General features: G+C 39.9%; 1 protein-coding gene across 7 annotated transcripts in view; it reads right to left on the reverse strand.

Moving 5' to 3' along the window:
- Nucleotides 1-24,787, reverse strand: part of ARB2A (ARB2 cotranscriptional regulator A) — a 363,106-nt gene that overhangs the window by 40,542 nt on the left and 297,777 nt on the right. Inside the window, exon 11 of one of the 7 annotated variants that reach the window (XM_075067101.1) lies at nt 11,379-11,422. The exons of the other annotated variants lie outside the window; for them this stretch is intronic. Coding sequence (XP_074923202.1) covers nt 11,394-11,422 — 29 coding nt within the window. The 3' untranslated portion in view covers nt 11,379-11,393. Of the gene's footprint in view, nt 1-11,378; nt 11,423-24,787 lie in introns of those variants that run through there. 7 annotated transcript variants of the gene reach the window in all.

Here is a 24,787-nt window from a genome sequence, read left to right on the forward strand (position 1 = left end):
ATCCATACTCCATTAATCTGCACACTTTACAAAGAGCACAAAAAGGCAGTCTCCTCACTTTTCAGCAAAGATTTAGTAGCAGAATACACTAGTGAAATCTTATATTAATATTATTTAGTACTTATATACCACTTTTCCGCGGACAGATCTCAAAAGGCAGTACAGAATGGGTGGCAGGGGGAGGGAGGGGAAAGGGGTTAAATGTGGAAACAGAGGCACTAAGAGGTGTATTAGCTTGCCCAGTGTGTGTGAGTGATAGAGCCAGTCAATGGCCACAGTCCAGATCTCCTGAGTCTCTATCCTGTGCCCTAGTTACTGGACCAGACAACAATATATCTCAGTACACTTACAAGCACATTTTGGAGCATTATAATCAATAATTAAAACTAGTTGCTACAAATTAGGCAACAAAGTACATCTTGTAATACATTTTTGTTCATTTACGTATGTGCTTTCTAACAAAATTCAGTAGTTTATAATGGGTTTCCTTATCAGTGAGGTTGCAGTGAACCCTAATTTCAATCTCACTCAGAACACTGTGTACATATAGTCTTGCAGGGTGCTAGCCTCCCATATATTTACCTTAGTGAAACTCTTAAAATGTGAATTGTTAGCACTAGACATCACAGCTGTATGTTTTGACATCCATGGTGAAAATGAGCAGAAAATCTAACTGTTCCATATCAAGAAGTATTTTTACTAGTGCTAATGTGCCTTAAATACCTTGTTCCACAGATGAGTAGTCTGGCACCTGCTGCATGAGAAATAGCCAATTACTGTTCAGTGTCTCTAATTTTCTGATTCAATTAGCATGCTTCAGAGCTTTCCAGTTTAATTGCAAACTACTTCACAGTTAGCTCTCTGATTAATCATTGCCCATCTGCAAGCCATCGCAAAACTTAGTGGAACAAATTTGTGTACTTTGGAATGCTGGGAGCTTAGCAAATCAAACTTGTTTTGGTATATAAAGCTTTAATTTTGTTTGCCCTTTTCAGCTGCACTTGTAAGAAGCTCTGTACTGATTAAACAGGAAGTCCGGACAATAATATGCTACATTATGCATATAATTACTGTAAATACAGCCGAGACTGTAGAAACATCATTTAAGGTTAGGCTTTAACATGTATGGAGTAGGGGTCAAGAAAACACATTTGGAATCAATTTCTTCCCATTACAACAGAAAGCAAGTATAATAAAAATAAACATGTGATGTAACTAGCACCTGTATCCATGCTGGCATTTTTGTATTATTGGGTTCTTACATAGTCACAATTGAATATTTCTTTACTACTTTTAGTTAACAGTAATTAACTTTTAAAAACTTTGCGGAATGTACTCAAGAAGTTTTACTCTGTTGATTCACTTGTGTTTTTCCCACGTATTTTCAGCTGAAAGAGCGGAATATTTGTTATTGGGTAATGTTAGAAAACTGTTCTTTTTTTGTTGTAGCTGCTTTTCTTTGTGCATATTGCTATAACAACAACAATATACAGTGGCCCCCATATAACTTCAACATTTTAGAACCATATTATTTATAAGGCTAAGTTTTCAAATGTATGTGAGTAAACTGCATGTACAAAATAGCTAGGCAACTATAATGACACAATGGGAAACTGGAAATTACATACAGAATTACCTATTTTGCACACACATACATGCAATTTTTGAAAATTTAGCGCTATGGGCCTCAATTCAGCAAAGTGCTTAAGCACATGCTTATCTTTACGTAAGTGCCTGAGACATCAATCCTGAAAGGTGCTCAGCGCCCTCAACTTACATTCAATGGGAGATAAAGGGTGCACAGCACCTTACAGAATTGAGCCCTACGTGATTTGCTGAATCAGATACACTGCACATTAAGTTTTCCTAAAACCTTTTACTGCAAAATGATACAAATAAATTTTTTTTCTGCATTTTAGTAAGAGAATTTTTAAAGAGTCTTCTTTTAAACAAACAAAACCAAAAAAACCCATCTTGCTAAACTCTTGTATAATAATGAAAATCTTACCCAACCAGTGCAATGTGCTCTCCAATTTTACATGCCATCTTAGGGTTTTATGAGTGGAAATAATATCAATGGAAATAATTACCCTCCTGCAACTTTACACCAATACAACCATATTAGCTTATGCTAAAGCTGAAGAAGTCAATATGTTACTACTTAATAGAAGGCTGACTGTAGGATTTCAACAAAGTCCTGAGATATTGAACTTTAAAGTGCTGAGCTTTTTAGGTACAGAAAGCTATTCTAAATCATTTTTACAAGTTTTTAAGGTTTCCTCAAAGCAACATACAGTTGGATTCGTGGTAACTAAGGATGCATTCAGACAACTACTTCTACAGGTGGAGGGAGACAAACAATAGTCTCAATAGTGTTTACAAATGTCTAAAACATTCCTAAAATAGTTTTTCTGTCTTATGTGTAGCATATGCAAAAATCATGATGGTGTGATGTGGTTTAAAGGTTTTATTGGCACTCTCTTGGAATAACCTGAGTAACTCACCAGTGATTTCTCCCCTCATAGTTAATACAGACATTACAAACTCATAGCCAAAAAAAAAACACCCCACCTTTGATGTCACCACATACCAATGTGAGTCAACTATTTGAACATACAAAGCATGAGAGAAAGTATATTTGCAGAGTAAAGGTTTTGTCTTTTATATATAAAAGTGGATTATAAATTTAAGATATGTACATTGGATTCATGCTGAGGTACATGGTTTACTCTGTGGGAAATAGAAATGAATAGAAGTGAATTTTGCTGGTCTTTCAAGAGTCCTAAGTGTTAGAAGTTATTTTTATCCTACAGTCAATGTGGCTTCTATTATCTGTTCTGTTGAAATATAATCATGTTTAGCTCATCTGCTATGTACAGCTCCCACATTAATGGTGGGAAAATTCAGAAAATGATGGCTATTATACCATGCACCCTAACTGTGATTTTATATAGTGTCTCAAACTGAAGTGAATATCATCTAAATCTTTACAACATTGCTTAAAAATTTTAGCCACATGATGCCCGTTAAAGTCAAGGCAAGATATGTAGCTAAAACCCTGCATTACACTTTGATATATACTCCATATATGGGTTATAGTCTCAACTCAGTGTGCGGGAATTTGTGTTTAGAATTCTGTGGCCATGCTATCCTATCACTCCAGGAAGCAGGACTGTATTATTCCCATTACTTTCACTGGCAATTTATTCATGTCTAAATCTAATTCACAACTGCCTTCCTGGGATGAGATTCTCACCCTCTCTCTGGCCCCTTTACACTGTGTAAAGTAGCCAGAGTAGCATAAAAGAACTCCAAAAGCCTCAGATACAACCGCTGGAAAATTTTCCTGGCATGGAAACTAAGGGCTGCTAGCTGCCCTGCAGCTACCACCTCACAAGCTCTGGCATGGGGTGTGTGTGTAGGGGCATTGCAGAGGGGATTTTGAGCAGTCAAGAGGGCTGCTATAATTTAGGTTTGAGAGCTGTCAAAATTACATCAAAGGCCACTCTGGCCTCAGAAACAGCCTAGAATCAGAAGATCCAAAGTCTTTGCCCCCCTATCCTGGTTTGCAAGTTCTGTGCTGAGCCTCTAAGGCCTTGTACTCCCAGAATAGCTATAGTGGGATAACTATTCTGCTACTGTTATTCCAGTATAGTTTTACTATTCTGGAATAACTCTTCCATGTGGACATTATTCCAGAATGAAACTGACTGTGTTCTAGAATAGTTACTTTGCTTTGAAAGCAGAGTCATTATTCTGGAATACAATCACTTTTATTCTATAACAGAATGGCTATGGTGGGAAATGGCCCCATGTGGACCAAGCCTAAAAGGCACAGCATGTAATCTTACCTCTGGTTACCAGTCTTGTCCATAGACTTGCAATACCACCTCTTTCAATACTTTAATCCTACTTACTAACTGTTTTCCTTCAGCCATAACCTCCTCTTCTCTTCCTTCCCTTTAATTTCATTTGTGATGATGATTTGTGACTGTCAAGAATCCTTTTCCATCCTTTGCAGATTTAAAATATCTCCACAGATCTTCCTTTTCTCTTTAGTTTGATTGACCCACTTTATGCTAATATGTAAAAAAATGTATGTAAAGTAAGTTGCATTATAGTATATAAGTCCTCAGACTGGTCAAAACTGCTCTTTTCTTTTTTGTGTGTAAATTTAAAAAATAAAGAAAAATTTTTTTTTTTACAAAATGTTAAAATTTTGGGTTTTTTATTCAAATCCTATTTTAATTCAAATCCTATTTTTTCTTAATTTTAAAAAGTCTCTTTTTTAATTAAAAATGGCAAGGAAAATTAATAATCTGAGATGAAGTGGGGGGAAAAACCTGGTCTCACTTTTTATTTTCTCTCTCCTTTTTCCATTAGACTTTGTCAATTTTTCTCTAGAAATTTTTCACTTGCTCTAATTTAGAGAGAGCAAGTTAAAAGGTATGAGAAAAAGTGTTACTTTTAAAAACAAAAGTGTTATTTTCTCCATATTTCTAGTGGGGAAAAATGATTTCACATTTTAATATAATTTTGAAATGAATCATTTCTTGAAAATAAAAAAAATGGAGTTTTTCAATAAAATGTTATTTTGAAAATGTTTTTTTCCCCCCAAAATATCCACTTTTTTGGATGAAACTCCTTTTTTTTTTTTTACTAAAATGCTTTTCATTTAAAAATTGTTACCAGTTCTATCAGAATTTAAGGAAGATAACTAAAATACAATAAACTAAGAAGAGAACAAACTTGCTTCTAATGAAAACTGCTGCTTCCCTCTGTAGTCCAGTGCCAGCACTTGGTAACACCTTTTCAGTTAAGCTTGACTGTGGGAAACAGGAGAAAGAAGCGTGTTTTTAGCCCTCTCTATCATGCACCTATAAATCTCTCAGCATTAGAGAGTTCGGGAATACACAGTTAAGGGAGTTCGGCTACTTCGCCATGGCCAGGTGGAAAGTGACCCTTTACTGGCACCCCAGCCAATCTCAATTCCCATCAGCCTCTGCCAAGGACACAAACACTCCACTATAGGCTATCAAGGCCATTAACAGCAATGTTCCCTCCAACCCAGTGGCTGCTCCGCAAGATTCCCAAGTCAAGAGAAAGTATAACTGTAAAGAATTGAAAATTAGGCCAAATCCTGCAATTTAAAATGCATAGGGGACTGCTGTGCCTGCAAAGAACCTAAGTGAAGTCAACTGGCCCTACACAGATTCAGCAGACTGCTTGTGCATTGTAAATTGCTGAACTTACTTTTTTTATTTTAGTCCAGTGTGAACAAAAAATAACTGACTCAAAGAATAACTACATAGGTGACCTCCACATATCATGGGGTGCCATTCACAAATATATTAAGGAAATAAAGACCTTGTTAGTTATTCCCAAAAGATCTCAACACTCTGAGATCCTATAAGCATGTCGCAATCTGCCTGTTATCAGACATATCGAGCTAAACTGGGAAACAAATTTAAGAAGCCATGCTCTACAAGATTCATGCCAGGTTCTGTATATAATATATTCTGTGCATGCGCTGTAGTTTTACGCAGTGATTGTGATGTATTCCATCCTCATCATCTATTGATGTACAAATGCCATGTTCTTTGTTAAGTAAAATGGAAAAGAAAATGTTTTAAAAAAAAGAAAATGTGAAAATAGCGAGCTAGGAAATTGGAATTATATAATCTAAACCCATGTCCCATCTTCCTACTAATATCTTTAGCAGTAAGCTATCAATTGCTTTAATATAAATTTGATAAATATTTATACAACTCATGAAAATAATTTTCACTGGATAACTTGCCCATTTCAGCACCTGCTTTTAGCAGGAGCATTTCAGCTATTGGTCCCAAGGATGGAACTAAGTAGGAGTAAGTAACAGTGCTTCTCAGTGGTGGGACCCAGTTTTTAGATTTGACCCCCACTGGGAATCTATTAGAGACAGAGCACTTCTATAACGGGATGCAAAAGGCATCTCTTTGCTTAGATGTTTCTTAAGCATTAACAATTAATTTATGAGTTTGTAATCCCTGGACTTTGGGCAACTCATGTAAATTGATTCAGTCACTGATGGGGGAAATGGATTTAGGAAATGTTTTATTTTGACATAATGACACCGATATCACAGTGATACACGACTTATAATACATGTGTAACATCAAAATAACAAGGTTTTTATGGTGGAACGAATCACACTACAACCTAACTATTAGGGGAAGCTACAGTGCTGTGTTAGACAAGTATCTTAGCTTCAATATTTCTGGCTGCATTGTGGTATCTCCTCAGAACAGATGAAATAGGCCAGGGAGCAAAATCATTGGTCAGGATGATAGATATGGTGGAGTGGCTTGGAAGGACTTAATAAGGAACAGAGAGGTTTGGAAGATTTGCTATCTAGAAAGCAGTGTCAGGGTAGAAGACGGATATTCTAAGTTCCAATTCTAATTCTGATTCTTACTTCTTTTGGGTACATTCTCTATCTTCAGTTTCCCTAGTAGTAAGGTGGGGATAATTATACCTATCCCAGAGGGATGCTTAGAGGTTTATTTTTTAAAAAAATGTCACTAATGTGCATATGTATTTCCTTAGATGAAAAATACTATACAAGACAATGGTAAAACAACCACTGACTTCAACGGGAGCAGGTTCAGGCACTCCATGATGATTACTATGTAGGTTAAAAGTACTATTGTCAATTTAAAAGTTATAAAAATAGCTTTTTTAATTTTACATTGTAAAAATGAAATCTATTAAAGACTAAGAATTGATTTCTACTCATGTAAAGATGACTATCCTAAAAACTGAATCCTTTTCCTCCATGAGGATATCATCCACAAACTGGCAAATGCTAGTATTTTATTCTCCCTTTCTACAAACCATTATAAAACTTTTCTTGGGATCTGACATAAGGACCAACCAGGAGAGATTCAGGGCATGTCTTCACAGTAGGGCAATGCTGTCTTTGGGGGAGTGATTTCTAAAGTGCACTAACATGTTGTGCATTAATTGGTCTGTATAGACCCTGCTGATGCACACAACAGGTTCCATAATGTAATTTAACATAGCGATGTTTGAAACAGTTTTATAATAAAGCACACTAGTGAACCTCTAGTGCGCACCAGCAGAATCTACAAAGACCAGTTAATGCACAATACATTGGTGCACTTTAGAAATCATAATCCCATAGCATGTATTACCACACTGAGCAGACAAACCCTACGAGACAGATTCTCATCTGGGGTAGAGTGGTATTGCTCTACTGGAGTCACCAATCATTTTATACTAGCTGATGACCTGGCTCTACATAAAAAGAAATGATCATTAGTATAACCCTTGAATCCAAACCAAAAACTAAACAAACGAGGAAAAAAATGTGGCGTCATATTCATACTTTGGAACTATCTTGCCGAGACCTTATGTCTTATTTGCTTATGTTCTTTCCATATGCCTGAGAACCAACCAGACATTTTTATTTCCACATACAAGAAAAACAATAGGATTCATCTGACATTTGCCCCATAACAGAGTAATATTGTGATGCTTGTCTATTTACAGCAATGCTCTCACTACAATACTGTTATAATATTCTTTTTAATAGCCCTACTATTATTAATCTTTTAAACAGTTACTTTAAAATTATACTTTTACATTAACATAAATTCAGTATTTTAATCTTAAAATTAACTATTGCTGTGTACATTTCAGTAGATATTTATTAACAATACATGTATGTAGATGCTTATGAATATCCTGCTGCCTTGAGAGAATGTTATTCTAACATGCCATGTTATTTCACCACAATTTGCATTGTTATAATAGGTTATTGACTGATTTTAGGTTTAAGGGACTAAGGTACTATTCAGTAATGACTCTGAGCTACAAGTTTATTGCAAGTGCCCAAGGTTCATTCACCCCAAGCAATGTAGTCAATAACCAATTTTTATACTTCTATCTCCTTCAAAATTCCAAACCAATAATCCCTGGCCCTTTTTTTTTTTTTTTTTTAATTATTTCAGTATCAGACTAACATTTCCCATGGAAATCAATATGGGTGCGATCCATTAGCCAAAAATCTGCAGCACTGCAATGCAAACATATTAAAAATATTGATCTTGCAAGCTACTGATGTTTTGATTGACTTTAATGTTTGTAAGCAGCAATAACAGAATTTCAATGACTGAAACAAACTTTTGATTAAAATTATAGATTTTAAAATTTTTTTTGCCATTTTACTGTTTTAAAGGATATCACATCGTTTACTTGTCTGCCATAAAAACACCTTCAATCCCTTATTTGTAAATATTTTCAGTCAGCTATAACTTACACATTATTTTGAACCATTTCTGACATTTCAATCCCACATCACATGATGTCTAAAGCCAATATACGCATGAGTTTGACTAGACATATTTTTGCACCCCTTCTTTTTTCTTGCCTCTTCTGCTCCCGTAGACTCTCCAACTACCAGCTGTGTCTAATATTTACAGAAAAGTGCCTGAGAAATATTAATCTATGTTTTCATAGCAGTTGTACATGTTTCTGTTAAATCTTTCCACTTTGCTTCTTCCTTCCCATGCAAGCTATCAAGCAGAAGAAAATCTCAGATCCAGCCTACTAGAGACATGCCCAGTCTAGCTCTATCTATCTTAGGTACTTCTATGGGCACCATTATTATAACGTCTGCACTCCTCACCGCGTTTAACACATTTATCCTTACAATACCCCTCTGAGGTAGGGATGTACTATAATTTCAGTTTAACAGATGTGGGAACTGATGCACAGTGAGACTAAGTGACTTGCCTACGGTCACTCAGGAAATTTGTGACAGAGCACAGAAATGAACTCAGGTTTTTCGAGTCCCAGGTTAACATGTTAAATACTTACCATCCTTCCTTTCTGACATTTGAGTTTGAACCAGGGTTTTTCAGAGGCATTTAAAAGTGTAGTTACTTTCTTAACCAAACTTCTACATTCTGTGAGGCTTCAGTGGATTTTATTTATATATATTTATAAACTTGTTTAAACTATGTCCATATTTCGTAGAGTTTTTTTTTCTCCTCCACTTTCTTGGTACAAGCAAGTCTGTCTTGTTTGTGCTGCTTAAATTATAGCCAGATCCATTAGAAACAGTGGAAGTGGTCATACAATTTAGAGTATTCCAGTTGAAATACCAGATTGGCTCTGCAGGAGTTTTTAATCATAATCTCCTTCCTGCTGAAATCCATCCCACCAGGTCCAAAGCCTCTGACTATTGATGTGCCCAGAGGGTCAAGAGAGGGTAAGGGTATGGAGGCTAAGGTGTTCAGTCAACTTCTAGGAATGGTTTAGGCCTAGGGAATGCTGACACATGGGAGCATCAGGGACGAATATTGGAAAATCTTTATTTAAGTTTATTATTTAGAAAAGGCACTGAATTACAGTGTGTCAGGGTTCATATAGAAAATTTTGACACAGCAAATGCCATTAAAAGCCAAGTTAAAAAAAGCAAAATTCTAGTGCCACCATTCTAGCTCCAAATAACACATACAAAATGAACCATACCCTCACCCAACAAAAACTGGAAAAGGTAAGGGCATTGCACTATTCCGTAAAGGTCAATAAATCTGACTCCACTACACCAATGGGTCTACAATATTTCAAGAATCAAATATTTCAATTATTTGTTGCATTATGGTATAGTGCTAAAATGCACCTACAAAGATCCAGGACTAGTTACTGTACTGTTAGCTTACCTCTATAGCAGTGCAATGGAAAGATTGGTTCTTATATAGCCAGATCAAAGCCTCATGCAGGTTTATTGATAAAAGTCTGCATTTGGAAATTCATCCAAAAGTAAATAGGAGACTAGTGCAGTTGTGAAAGCACTGGTATAATGCACACTGCCATTTACGTGGTCACGCTGGACTAAGTGAAGCTTTCCTGTGGTCTTCAAGAGTAGTGTCACAACCTGGCCCATTCCCACCCTGGAAGGAAATCAGTCTGTGGACCAACCGTTGGATCCCATCGTGTCTGGGCAGAATCGAATCTCTGTTCCTAGCTCTGGATCTCTAAGGTACACTCTCAGCTGCAGACCTTGTGTCTGACACCCTTCCTAGCGACATGGGCCACTGCTGCCAACATGTTTTAAACCCCAAAAAACAGTGCTTAAAACCCTTGAGATCTTAGTTGCTTATACATACTCTTTCAGACATCCACATGCAAATCGCATGTGAAAACAACTATTGTTCTCTGAGGTGGGCCAGTTGTTGATAGTCTTTCGAAGTAGATAGTCCTTGATGGTTCTTTCACTGACATACCCCTTTCAAGCAGGGAAATATACTGACCATGTCAAGGGCAGGCTGGTTTTTTAACACAGAACACAAAATGGCAGTTATCACACACCAAATGGAAGATAGGACACAAAAACGAAAGTCACAAAACAAAATGGAGTTCAAAATATTCCCTTGTCACACACAATGCTTTGCAATAATTCAGTCTAGAAGTGAAAAAGGACTATTGTGGTGAGGACCACATCCAAAAGAAATGGCTCAAATTGCTTGCCAGATGCAGATGGTGCTTTTGGCTCCTGATGCATCCTGTGACTTCAGTAGTAAGGTGCCAAAAGTACCCCTACATTATGAACTTCTTGAACACAGGCCACGCGAATCGCCTAATGGAACTGAAGACCACTTCCAGAAACTGGCTAAGCAGCTAGAAGGTAGAGAGGTGCTGCTGCATTGAAGATGCAGTCACTGGTAACCATGCAAACTACACTTTAAGCATCCAACTACCTTTACACTAAGAAAAATGATAAAAAGGACAAGTTAAGGAAGGGAGTAAGTGGTGAATTCAAGTTATAAAATGATAAGTAAAAATACTGAACCTTCAGTAAGATATAAAAATAATTACAACACAAATTATGTTCCTGTTCCTCTTGGAACAAATGCTTAAAAAATTCTGGATTGATAGTCCTAGAGCCTGTAATCAGTTGTTCACAAAACAGTTACACTAAAGGTAGCAGTAGTGCAAGCTTTCTTACACTACATTGCCAATGTGCTCAACAAGCCTTAAACACCTCTAAGCTGGAGGGTGTATTTCACTCTCCATGTCCATTCAACCTTTGCAAGAGGCTGTGAACTGTGATGTCAAACACTTGCTCCATGAAATCAATTCATTTCACATAGGCCACTAAACAATTATCAGATGGAAATAACTTTGGGCTGGCTTTTAACTGATTATCTCTCACAGAAGGGAAAGACACCATACCTTAAAATCCGTTCCCTGAGTCATCTAGTCCATGATCCATTTTGAAAATGAATATTTTTTGCTTCAGTTGTTGCCTGGGACATAGTACAAAATATTCATTGTCTTCATATCTTTGCATATTCATCTTTACAACAAGGAGACATTTAGAATGTCTATTTTTTGCATGACTTCTCTTCACAATCTAAGTGCGTGAAGAAATTGCTAGTGAATTAGAGCCAGATTTTGAAAGATATTTACTCACCGTGGTGCACATAGTTGCAACATGTAACTGATCTGGGCATCTAAGGGCATGTCTACACGACAGTGACTACAGTAGCACAGCTATGATGCTGCAGCTATGTTGCTGTAGTGCCATAATTGAGTTGCTTCTTACATTAACGGAAGGAGTTTTTCCATCAATGCAGTTCATCCACCTCTCCAACAAGTGAAAGCTAGGTTGACAGAAGAATTCTTCCATCAGTCTAGCTATGTCTTCAGTGTGGGTTAAGCTGACCTACTACGTTGCACAGGTGCAACATTTTCCACAGTGATGTAGCTACGTTGATCTAATTTTTTGAGTGTAACCAGGCCTAAATCAAGTGTTGCAATGCTGAGCACCATAATGACTAAATACCTATAAAAATCTAGGCCTTGTTGACTATTTGCATCAATCATTCTATTTTTCAGTTACTCAAATATGTTGTCATTTTAGAATGTGAACATTTACATCATGCTCATCTGACTTCAGAGAAGTTTAAGGTAGACACTCGTGGAGACAAGTGGCTGTATAAAGAACCTATATGCACCGATAATGGCTACATTTGTCAGAAACAGTATTTGTCATAGTAGACCGGACTTTGATCAATCTAAAGCCAGTATTCTGTCTCCAGAATTGACTAACACAGTATGGCCAACCCAGAATGTCCAAGTAATCATTAGATTGGCTTAAAAATAATGAGATTTTAAAAAAAGAATAAATTTGGTTGGGGGGAGTTAGTTGTCTTCTGGTTTCTGACTGCTTACACAAGGCATATTTTCATGCTTTTCTGCACAAACATGAGGGCTAAAAACTTAGATTTATAAAAAATGAAAGATAAGTCTCTCACATAATCACTTAACTCCAGGAGCTGGGGCTTTAAGTAAAATACCAGATGTCACAAGAAATCAGGAGAGTTTGTAACACTGCTAATATCTGATTTTTTCAGAAGCAGGTGAAAAATCTGCAAAATGTTCCTCTCCCAAACTGTGCAACATTCTGTATATGATGGAAAAAATCCTTCATAACTCCTGTAACAATTAGCTAATGCCATTTGATTACCATTACCATTTTCTTACCATGGAAACCACCAGCACTATTATCAATACTAAATACTATCCTCTATGTTCATTGTGTTAACCGATAGTAAATTACAAAATATAATAAAAACAATAGTTTTCCAACCACATTTGGAATCTGTACTTAAGCACAGAGTCAGAAGAATGGATCTAGGTAAATCATGCCAATCTTTTCCTCCAGCAAAACAGTGTGACCTTTGGATGACCAACTCTTTCTTTCATTCAGGTCTTTTAAAACAGATACTTCCATTTGACCTCACCAAATGAGATTCTGGTCTTCTTCCCACTCTTTAGTCCATGATATTCCTCTCAAGTGAAGCAGCCCAGCTGGCAGATTGCCAACAGAAACAAGCTACGTATGGCAATGCTGCTCTGCTGTGCCCTGATTTGTCCAGGCCCCCACTAACTTATGAGTGTCTATTCAAGGATCCTGTTTTAATCTGCCCATGCACAGCCAGGAAAAAGTCTTCCAGATGCCGTTCTTGGCAGTTTGCATGTGGATACTTTTAAAAAATTAATAAACATGCAGTTTAAAAATCTGCAGGAAAAATAGATTGGTATATGCAATACAAACAAACAAACAAACAGAGGGTCAACATTCAAATGTAAGATACTGAGCCTGCACTCTTCATATTAACCTAAACGTAAAAGTTCATGGTCATGTCCTCCTCCCTTATTTTTCTGTTTGTTTAGTGGCATCACTGATGAAATAGCTATATTTGTGAAGGGTTGCATAGCAGAAGTTCTGTACATATTCATGAGAACACAAAACATTGGCTTTTTATTAGCTTCCATAAACAGAAGTTGATGGTTTTTTATTTTTCTAATTTCTTAATGACAAATTGGTGATTAAAAAATTTGTTACTAGAATCTAAACAATGTTCCCCACCAGACTATTACAATTTCAGTCAAACATGGTGTCTTAACTGTCTGACAGTCTTTACATTCTACTATCATTATAACCCTACCAGGGTGTTGGAACAATTTTTATAGTGGGGGTGCTAATGATAGAATCCATGGAAACCATGTATTTGGTGTGTGTCACGCTGGGAGGGGGAGGAGGGAAGGGTGCAGCTGTACCCCCAGCACCTCTAGTTCCAGGACCATTGAATCCTACATCAAATCAAGGGACCTTTAGTCATTAGTCGTATTCAGTAGAACTACAACTGCAGAACTGAAAGAAGCTAAAAAAATTTGATACTTTATCAAAGAAATGAAGCAACATTTATGTTTGCTGAAAATGAAAAAGACAGTGGAATTTTCAGAGTAAAAATGAATCAAAATATGCATATAACATTTCATGTTCAACTGCAGAAATACGTTTTTGTCTGGATACCTGTAACGTTTGGTCTGTCAAGCATTGCTAATCTGAAGAGGTGAAAAAAAGCCTACAAAGCTAAGAATGTGGCTTTGCCTCCACATTTGTCTTTAAGTATGTAGTTTGTGGGCACTCTCATAGAAACAGCAAATTTCTTCCTTTGTAGTCATGGAAAACTATTTGCTTTCCTGATGCACACAAAAAAAGGAAAAGAAATATCAACACAGATACTCTAGTTTCTAGGTATGGTATTTATATGACCCCCATCTCCACAGTATCTGAGTGTCTCTCAATTTTTAATGTACCTAATCACAAAACATCCCTGAGAGGTGGAGGTTTTTCTCTTATCCCCATTTTACAGATGGAGAATTGTGGCACAGAGACTAAGTGACTTAGTCAAGGTCAAATAGGACATCAGTAGCACAGCAGAAATGGAACCCAGGTCTCACACAGCTTAGCTTGCACTCTAACCACTAGACCATCCTTCCTCTCTTGGAGATGCTAGGGATCAAAAACAAGGACTTATACATGCAAAACATGCGCTCTACTATTGTGCTGCTTCCCCTAACAGTTGTATTTTAGGCCCTGATCAGGCAATGATACCTGTACAGGGAGTCGCAGGTGCCCACATGGAGCCTGTGTTGGGACAGGAAGTTTCACTACTAACCTGAGTCCATGGGGTGAACCAGGGAGAATCTACCCTAAGTTACTGTGTGGTTCATGATAAAAGCCCTGGAACCAATCTGTCTGGTTCACAAGACCTGGAGTAGGGGCAATGCAGTGCCCCACCCTGAGGTATAATTAATAAAGTTGCAACCTGAGGCCTTGTCTACACTACACAGTCAAATTTCATAGACAAAACAGTGGAGGTGTACACACAATCATGCTTCTCCCACCGATTTAAATTCTCCTGCTATGCCGACATAATAAAACCACCTCAACTGGCAGCACAGAGCTTTTTGCAACGAAGTTAGAGTGATGGAGTGTTTGTGTAAACACTGCATTTGCTTATGTTGCCCTAAGTGGCCTCCAGGAGGTGTCCCACAATGCCTATCGTGGCAGCTCTGGTAAGCAGTTTCTACCCCATTGCCCTGCAGCCAGATACACAGGCATCCACCCCTCCCTCTTTCAAGTCCAGGGAAATTCCACTTCCTAGACAGTTCACATCACATCTTTCCAGCTGACTATTCTGGCTTTCCATAGCAAACACACCCCTTCCTGGAGTACATCAGAGTTGCTAGATCTGTTGGTCTGGGGAGAGGAGGCTGTGCAGGTGCAGCTCCAAACCAGCCATAGGAACTTTGACACCACGAGCAGATCGCTCATGGCATGGATGAGAAGTGGACATGCAGCAATGCCATGCTAAGATCAAGGAGCTGAGGCAGGTGTACCAGAAGGCAAGGGAGGCCAACCATTGCACTGGGCGTCTATCCAAGGAGCTGCACACCATCCTTGGCGGTGACCCCACCTTCACCACCAACAGCCCTGTGGATATTTCGGGGGATTGGGAGTCCTGTGGAAAAATTTATTAATGTCCACTGAGATCTCCCAGGAATCCTCCCACAGAGAGCTCTAGGAAACTTCCCTGCAGTTACTCTGCAGTCCTCTGCCAAAGGCTCCTTGGCAGAGCTGCTTTTTTTCTTCCCGCATTGTAAGAAACTTTGCAATATTAATCAGCAATTACTTCTGCAGGAACCAAAGCAGCACACAAATGAGCAGCATATGGACCCAGTCTGAAAACCACATGCATGCAGAAGATGCACCCTTGAATCTTTGGTTGCCATCAGTAGACTGAGTTCAGCTTTGATCATCCCCTCCTGTGGAAAACGGTATTAGTATTCAGAATAGTATCCCAGGACGCTTTTATGATCCCCTTTCTGATACCACCCAGACCCTTTGTCCCCTCTTGCACCAGCCCCGTGGGCTGAACTCATCATATTTAGTGCTCTGGCCATGCTGCGTACTTGCCAAGGATTAGTGAGGAAAAGGTATATGTACCTTTTATGATTCAAGATTAAGAGTGCACACACAATCATGACTCTGTATATTGTTTCTTTTGTTTATGCAGATATGCCCTTTAGGGCCAGCTCATACATACCACTGGAGTGCCTCTGTCAGATAAGGAGGCAAATGAGGAGGAGTAAGAAGAACATGTTTTGCAAAGTGCTGCCATCGTCAGATCAGGCCGATACAAAACACAGAGAACAGAGAGAGACAAGAAATGAAAAACTAGAAATGGATAGCCAATAGAGGAGACAAGGGACAGGAGTGGATAATAGAAGGTCAGGAGTGGATGATAAAGATAATGGAGGACCAATCAGAGATGCTCAGGTCACTGATTACACTACAGCAAAACACATACATGCTCAATTCCCCCTGCAGCCCATATAGAACTGCCTTCCTTGCCCTCCCCAAATTCTAACCATACATTCCTGTCATGTTCCCAGCCAGCTGCAGTACCTCTTGCACTACATCCCTAAGGACATTTTCCATAATGACTGCTGGATTTACACACATATGTAAAATCCTCACTTCAGAGAGTGCTGCTCACTGTCATGTCCCTTGTAAGAAATGTTAATCTGTGTATTGCTATTTAATAAAAATTTAGTCTTACAAAGACAGTGATTCTTTATTTTTGACCTACACAAGATAGCTGCAGCAGAAATTTGTACACAGTGGGAACCGGCACATTTGCAGACTACAATCAAGGCTCAGGAAGGAATTATTACAGGGGTCATTCAAGGTGGCAAATAAACAATGCTTGGCTGAATGCATTACAGAAAGACACATTACTAGGGCTCATTATAAAAATGCTGCTTCAAAATTCTCCTGATTAAATTTACCCCTGTTGAGCCCCTTTAATAACCCTGGTGTCTGGCTGCTCAAAATCAACCACCAGGCGATCCACCTCAGTGGTCCACCCTTTGGGAAACTTTTCCCCCTTGGCTTCACAAATGTTATGCAGAGCACAGCAGGCTGTTACGACCATGGGAGTATTTTGATGTCCTACTCTGCCAAAAAGGCAGCGCCAGCGACCTTTTAATCTGCCAAATGCAGATTCTATGGTCATTCTGCACCTGATGAGCCTGTTGTTAAAGTGCTCCTTGCTGCTGTCAAGGTTTCCAGTGTAAGGCTTCACGAGCCATGGGAACAAAGGGTAAGCTAGGCATCCCAGGATCACTGTGGGCATTTCCACATTCTCTGTTGGAATCTTCTGGTCTGGAAAGAAAGTTCCTGCATGCAATTTTCTGTACAGGAAAGTATTCCTGAAGATGTGTGCATCATGCACCTTCCCTGACCACCGCACGTTGAGGTCAGTGAAACGACCCCAGTGATTCACCAGAACCTGCAATACCATAGAGAAGTAGCCCTTTCTGTTGATGTACTCCATTGCAAAATGGTTTGGGGCAAAAATGGGGATGTGTGTACCCCCGCTGGAGGTAGGGAATTCCATTGCCACAATTTCCTGTACATTGCCTAGAATCACAGTGCTTTGTAGCAGGAGGTGATTAATGGCCCTGCACACTCACATCTCTGCAACCCCCTACAGTGGGCTTTCCCAACTCCAAACTGATTTGGAACTGACCATGGCAGTCTGGAATTGCCAGCGTCCACAGAGCGATCATCACACGCTTTTCTACCAATAGGGTCAGTCTCGTTTTGGTGTCCTTGCACTGCAGGGCAGTGGTGAGCTCCACATACAGTTCAAAGAAGGGTGGCTTTGCACATATGAAAGTTCTGCAGCCACCGCTTGTTATCCTATACCTGCATCACAATTCAATCCCATCACTCAGTTCTCGTTTCCTGACCCCAACAGCAATGGGATCCACGGTGTGCAGTTGCACTGTGAATGCCAACATCCATCTTTAATTGTTTCTTCCCATGGCACACAGCAGGGAAGGCACCACAGAATCCCATTAAAATTCACAGCTCATGAAATACTGCAGGATCAGCCACGTTGTATTCCTAACACCTATCACAATACTAAAGAGCAATGCAGGCTCCATGCTTTCAGGCAGAGATGGTGGGTGCAAAGCTTACAGTTGAAAAATGGCATGAAACGTATCAGAAACTCTTGGAATTATGGAACAAGAAAACTGCATCATTGGGTGGTGATCCCACAACCCTGATGCTCTGCGATCCATTCCCAGAGCTCCTAGTGGGGGAAGGTGATGATTTGCACAGTGGGATAACTACCCACAGTGTACTGCTCTCTCTGTCAGTGCTAGAGCATCAACTGTGGACATGCTCTGCAGACAAAAGGAGCATTGTGTGAACATGCACAAGTGATGTATTTACAGCAGTTTATGATTACTGACATAATTTAAGTCGATTTAACTCTGTAGTGTAGACATGGCCTGACATTTAAACCTATCCACATGTCTGTCAATCATTTGCCTGCTTGTCTTGGTCAACAGGATCAGGGACTTGGTGGCCCAATCCTGTAAGGTGCCAATCACCTTCTGGAAAGTGTTGATCATCTCCACCTCCCCCTGACATTGGAGTTAATGAAATTCAAACACCACCTAGGAGGCATGCAGCACTTCACAGGAATGAGTATTAACTCATACAGGCTGATTAATAGAATATATTTTTGGATTAACAGGGTAATCTGACACAAATCCTTTGGGGCCAAAATGTCTTCTCCCTTACTTAATCCTTTAAAAAAAAAGAGTAGTGAATTAAAATCTGACTATGTTTACTGAGTACTGTATCATTTTGTACTGAATATTTTTGGGGCTTCAATTATGTACTCAGGTGATCTTGAATAATCTAGAGATTTACACAATTGTTTTGAAACTATTTGAATTGGGTTTCTTTGGCATGAACTGAACACCAGAAAGAGAAGGATGGGATGTAGGGAAAGAGATGGAAATTAAAATGTGAGAAGTTATGACACACTTAAATAAAACAAAAACAAAAAACCTTTTGGCACTGAAGCATATGCTCTGCCACCTGCAGCTAAAAGTAACATACTGAGAGTGTATATTCTGTCAAGAATTACTAGTTTCAAGCATGGCTGGTGATTTTGGACAGTAGCACTTAAGAAACCTTCAATCTGGCAGTTTTATCATCACACATTTACTAAAGCATCCCACTGTCTAAACTTGTAGGAGTTTGGGGATCTGACCTTAGGGAAGACAAAAAAAAATGGTTCACGAGGTAGTGTTTTGATCTGGTCCGTGAAACATTTTTTTAAACAGATCATTATTCCAATCCATTCTTTGGCCCTCCAGTAAGAGTAGTAAATGTAAGACTGATTGGTTCCCTTCTTTCCTGGAAACAGCGTGTAACAATGCCACAACAATTGCAGCTGGCAAGTGCACACAGGGCTGCTTTTAGGTGTGCTGGTGCCCTAAGTGAAGAATTATTTTGGAACCCCAAGATCAAATGGAAAATAGTCAGCAATATTTTTTTTTCTCTCAATTATGGTTAATCACTTGCTGAGAGATGCCCTGGAATTAACACAAATAAAAGGCCAAACCTCACTGTTTGCTCACTTTAGCTTTACATTGTGATGTATTGATGGCAGACTTATTCATTGTGAATAATATATATTACAAATGTACTCCATTTTCTAGTGAGCAAATTAATGATCAGATCTCGATTTCAACATATTTGTAAGTATAAACTGAATAGTTATGTGAGCAAATTTAGGCTTATAGTGTGTTTGTGAACTATTCACTTAGACTATTTGCTATTTGTTATTCATGGTATGTGATTGGTCATCTAAAGACAAACAATATTAATTTTGCTCCGTTTGGATAACAACCTTTTTAATACATCAATAAGGTCCAAATGTAGTCTCACGGCCATCTCCATGAAATACCTCTGGAGATGAAGTGTTGTGCCTTCTTGGGTATGGCTGGAGAAAGACTGGCAAATACTGCAGGCTAGTCATGATGTGAGCTTCTCTCAGGCAGTGCTGGTGGTAGTCACAATCCGAGAAAGATGGTGGGCAGGGGCAGGGCTGGCTCCAGGCCCCAGCGCGCCAAGCGCGTGCTTGGGGCGGCATGCCGCGGGGGGGGGCGGGGGGCGGGGCGGCTCTGCCAGTTGCCAGGAGGGCAACAAGCGGCTCCAGTGGACCTCCTGCAGGCATCCCTGCAGAGGGTTTGATGGTCCCATGGCACCGGTGGACCTCCCACAGGCATCCCTGCGGAGGGTCCGCTGGTCCCACGGCTCCGGTGGAGCATCCGCAGGCACGCCTGCGGGATGTCCACTGGAGCCATGGGACCGACGAGCGGCAGAGCACTCCCCGCAGCGTGCCACCGTGCTTGGGGCAGCGAAATGGCTAGAACCAGCCCTGGCAGGGGACACTCAGTTTGAAGCCCAAAGTTCTGGGCATAGTCCAGTACCTGACAGGGATACAGGAGGGACGGGGAAAATCCCAAAGTCTACCCTAAAACTTAACTGTTAAAACTAGTAACTACTAAAATTAAGAAATAACACTAATGAAACCACAGTTAAAACTGACAAAACTATTTACAACTATACTTATTAGAACTGTGTCAGAGACAAAGACACTGAAGGTTCCAACCCAGACCATGTGGCTGTGTGAAGGAACTGGAGATGGAGTTGGTCTACTCTGCTCTTTATTGCCTCAGACGGAAGCATGAGATGAGTTGGGGCACATGTGCGGACCAATGGACACTGCTTTCAAACTCTCTGACTCCATGTACACAGTGTGCATGTATAACCCTCAGTGGAATACACTAGGGACCATCACTTGAAGAAGAAAGCATCCTTCTGATGCAGATTTTGGGAAAATACTATTTGTGCCAAAATCAGTCAAACGTGGGGATTTGCCAACATTATAGATACCTGGCAGCTCTCTGAATATTGCCCAAACAATTAATAATATTACCTGATAAATAACAGAAAACTAAATTCACCACTTTTATTGACATATAAGTTTTATAAATATTCACAAAAATACTTCCACACCATTTTTGTGTTATTTGACCAGCTCTGCTCTGCTGTACTGTATTGTACTTGCTTGTGTCTTCAAAAATCATGAATCAGTTCCAAAAAATTATGAGAATGGCTTAAAGTCATGAACTTTTACAAAACACTAGAATTCGGGACTCATTTTATTTTCCTTCCGGGTTTTGAGCCTTTTCAACCTATTCTCTGCAACCATGAGGACTACCAACTCATTATTTTAATGTAAATTGAGATTCTCATGTAATCACATGACTCCAGAAGCTGTGGCCTTAAGAAAATCACCAAGCATTGTAAGACTCATGATAAAATAACGAGACTTGGCAAGCTTTCCTTCTCCTCTTTCCAAATTCCTTTTCCCAGCTTCTCTCCTCTCTTTCAGGCTTCCAGCTTCTGTTCTGGGTCAGGACCAACCAGAAGATCCTGTTAGTTCTGGAGGTGGAAACTGCACTGTTATGCTCCTGGTATAGCATGTGAGGCCTGTCAGCAGCAGGGAGCAATGAGCACTTTCACAACCTGCTGCAGCTAAGAGGAAGAAGGGCTGACAGCCAGCAGGAGATTGGGAGCAGCTGCTGCCTGTGGCTAGCCACAAGTTGTCCTGCTGTGCCCAGCAGTACAGCAACACTGCTACAAGGAGGAGAGATACACAGAAGCAAGGAAAGGAAGGGGATTTGGCATTCCCTGTGTGGGCAACATAGGAAGCTGCCCAGTTTGTGTATGTCTAGGGTTGCCACTATTGGCACAGAAATCCAATACTCAAACTGATATTCCGCAAGTTCCTTTTTCTTATGGAGGAATAGGACACTGTAACTAAACTCTCTGAGCCCACTCTCCTTCGCAATCTGTCTTTTTCCACTGCTCTACCCAATTGAAATGATCTCGGGGAAATAATTCTGATATAAATTGGATCCCAAGAGTAACTTCCTGCTTCAGGAGCTAAGGCTGTGCCATGACTCACCCACAGCAGGACATTTCAGCCAATTTAAAACCTAGAACCTGATCTCTAGATACTTCTGGTGGCTGGCCCTATGAACTAATGTTAAAAACTATGTTAGGTCAAGTGACCTCTGTGTCTGAACTAAGAGACTGTGAGAAAGGCCTTTGGTCCTCTTTCAGCGCCTCTCTATACCTCTGCGTCCTTGTTCCCCAGTCTCAAGGGACTTTATAATCCAGTTACCATGCTCCCAAGGACGCTCAGTTATCCTTACTGTAGTGGACGTCCTAACCAAGATGGGCCATTTTATTCCCTCCCACATTGTGCCATCTGCTCATGGAACCACACAAGCTTTTCCACAGCATATCTTTCAGTACCATAGCATGCTGACATGCAACATTTTGGATCAAGGACTCAGTTTGTTTCGTGATTCTAGAAGCAATTTCTTCACCTTCTCATCACCAAGGCCCTCACCTCAACAATCTAGCATCCTCAGACTGATCACCAGTCTGAAAGAGTCAATCAGACCTTGGAGAAATATCTCCACTGTTTCCATCAGGATGACTGGTGCCCACTGCAGTCTCTGAGTTCGCATACAACAGCTCAACCCATGATTCAACCCAACAGACCCCATTCTTCAAAATTTTTGTTTTTTTCAACCCTGATTCCATCTGGACTTCTGCCAGCCTGGCAGCTATGGACTTAGTCCTCCACCTCCAGCAAATACATCAGGAACTCAAAGGGCTCTTACTTGCCATTAAAGAAACTTATAAGAGTTATGTATACCAAAAGTGACAGCTTGCCCCTTATCATGCAGAAAAGGATAAGGTTTGTCTCTCAGCTTGGAACCGGAGAACAGACCATCTTTCGCCCAATCTTGACCACCTAAACCTGGGTCCTTGTTGGATCACTGATCAAATAAACCCAGTGGCTTTCAAGTTTCAGCTCCCAGAAACCCTCAAGATTCACCCCATCTCTCAGCTTTCTCTCCTTGAACTTTTTGTCAACAACTCCTCCCTGACTGGATAGATCATACTCCACCACCACTAATTGTCCACAGCCAGGAGGAATACAAAGTCCATCAGGCCCTTGACTCCCAATACGTCAGGAGGAAGATCCAGTATCTGATACCCTGGAACGGGTAGAGGCCAGAGGAGTTATCCTGGGAACCAGAAGAAAATGCTTAGACTCCCTATCTCCTGCAGGAATTTCTCCAAACATATCTCAGCAAGCCAGGTCCAAGAGGCTTTTGGAGGAGCCCTTGGGAAGGGGACAGGGTACTGTCAGGAACTCGGCAGTCGCCTAGCAAGTCAATGGGCTCACTTGGGCACAATAAACTTTCACTAAGTGAGCGTGCCCCCTGATTGGACAGAAGAGCCAAGAGATCACCATCTATTCTTTAATGTGTTCCACAACCACAGCTATGCCAGACCTGGCTCCTGATCCCTGTACAGACCCCTGCGCCAACCAATGCCTGCTCCCATTCGAGCCCTAGTCCCTATCTTCCTCAGAACTCCTGGCTGACTATCGGCTTGTTCTCTGATCATGGTTCTAGTTCTGCCCTCTGATTCTACTCTAACCACTAGGCAAGACACCTCTTCTAACCACTAGGTCACACAGTCTACATCCCAATGTGGGACTGTATGTTTGAGCAGCCCTAAGTTTGTTCTAATTTACATCAAGGACCAGGGCCAGAATACAGAAGATGAAAAGGTGATTCAAAGTCAGATTCTTCTTTCAAATCCCGATAGCTGCACTGAGCACAGGTTGGACAGAACGGAGAAGCTGAGCCTACATTTTACTCAATCTGCACACACAGAGAGGTAAACATCAATAATGTCCTTTCTCTACAGAATATTAATGTCTATTTACTTTAGTGACAAGTATTATAGAAAATTCAGAATGATTTAATTCATATTAAATATGCAAGAAATATTTGAATGATGTTTTTTCCTCCAGCACACACCAAATGAAGGTTATAGTGGAGTTAGTTAGCAGATTAGAATTACAGCAGTGTGAAACTTGCAAAACCAAAACAAATGCCATGTGAAACCTTTGGAATCATAATTTGAGGTAAATAAACAAGGTTACACCAGTACCACTAGTATTCCCTTGAACTAACTTACTACAAGAAATACATGGACTACTATAAGTACAGAAGTAATTAAACTACAAAACTTATTTAGTTATTTAAGAAAACTGACACATTTTAAGAGCCACCAGCATATCGGATTTCACATTCCATTTGGTTCTAGTGGTTCTAGGGTGGCTGGATGGCCAGTTCATTCCCATCTTGAGCTTTCAAGGAGCCAGCAAAGTAAACTTATATTAATTCCCAATTGCTTTAGGGGAGCGATCTGCCTACCCAATTCTTTCACATCATCAGTTTAGCAGCAGCAGAACTGTAAACTCTATTTCTGTTCCTGTTGCTGACTATCTTTACTTCATTCTATAGTCTGATGCTTCTCTGAATACATTACAGAAATAGGGAATACTGTCCACAACGAGGTAAGAGCAGTCAGTGGTGGAAGCAGGATGAGCGGAAGTATTTAAATTCCTTCTGCTTGCCTCAAGGTACTGGGATTAAGAAGTAGCAGGCTCAATTTACCTTCCACAAAGACAAAAGTTAGCCAATCCCAGAAGATCCATGCACGTACCAGACTGCTACCCCGAATACATCAAAAGAGGGAGATTGGTGGTTTCAGGCTTCTCAGAGAGGTCTTGGGCTGACGGCAATAGTTAATGCCATGGACTTTGAGGTTTGTTACAAGTTTTCAAATTCATGCTAATCCAAAACTGCAAAAGTTCTTTGGGGAATGTATAACCCAAACTAGTGTGTTTTGCACAGGTATAGCTTTGACATAAGTCTTTCATCTCAACTTTGTGATTCTCATACATATCACATGGGAGAGGACCATTTACACCAAAAAGTTATCCCAGGACACATCCATTTACATCCATGTACAGACATGGGTGCTTCTCTTCTAATTAGAGCATTATATGCTATTCTTTTGCCCAAACAGCTCACAAAACATTCT

Source organism: Chelonoidis abingdonii, chromosome 6 (assembly GCF_003597395.2).
Source record: "Chelonoidis abingdonii isolate Lonesome George chromosome 6, CheloAbing_2.0, whole genome shotgun sequence".
In the NCBI taxonomy this organism is placed as follows: Eukaryota; Metazoa; Chordata; order Testudines; family Testudinidae; genus Chelonoidis; species Chelonoidis abingdonii.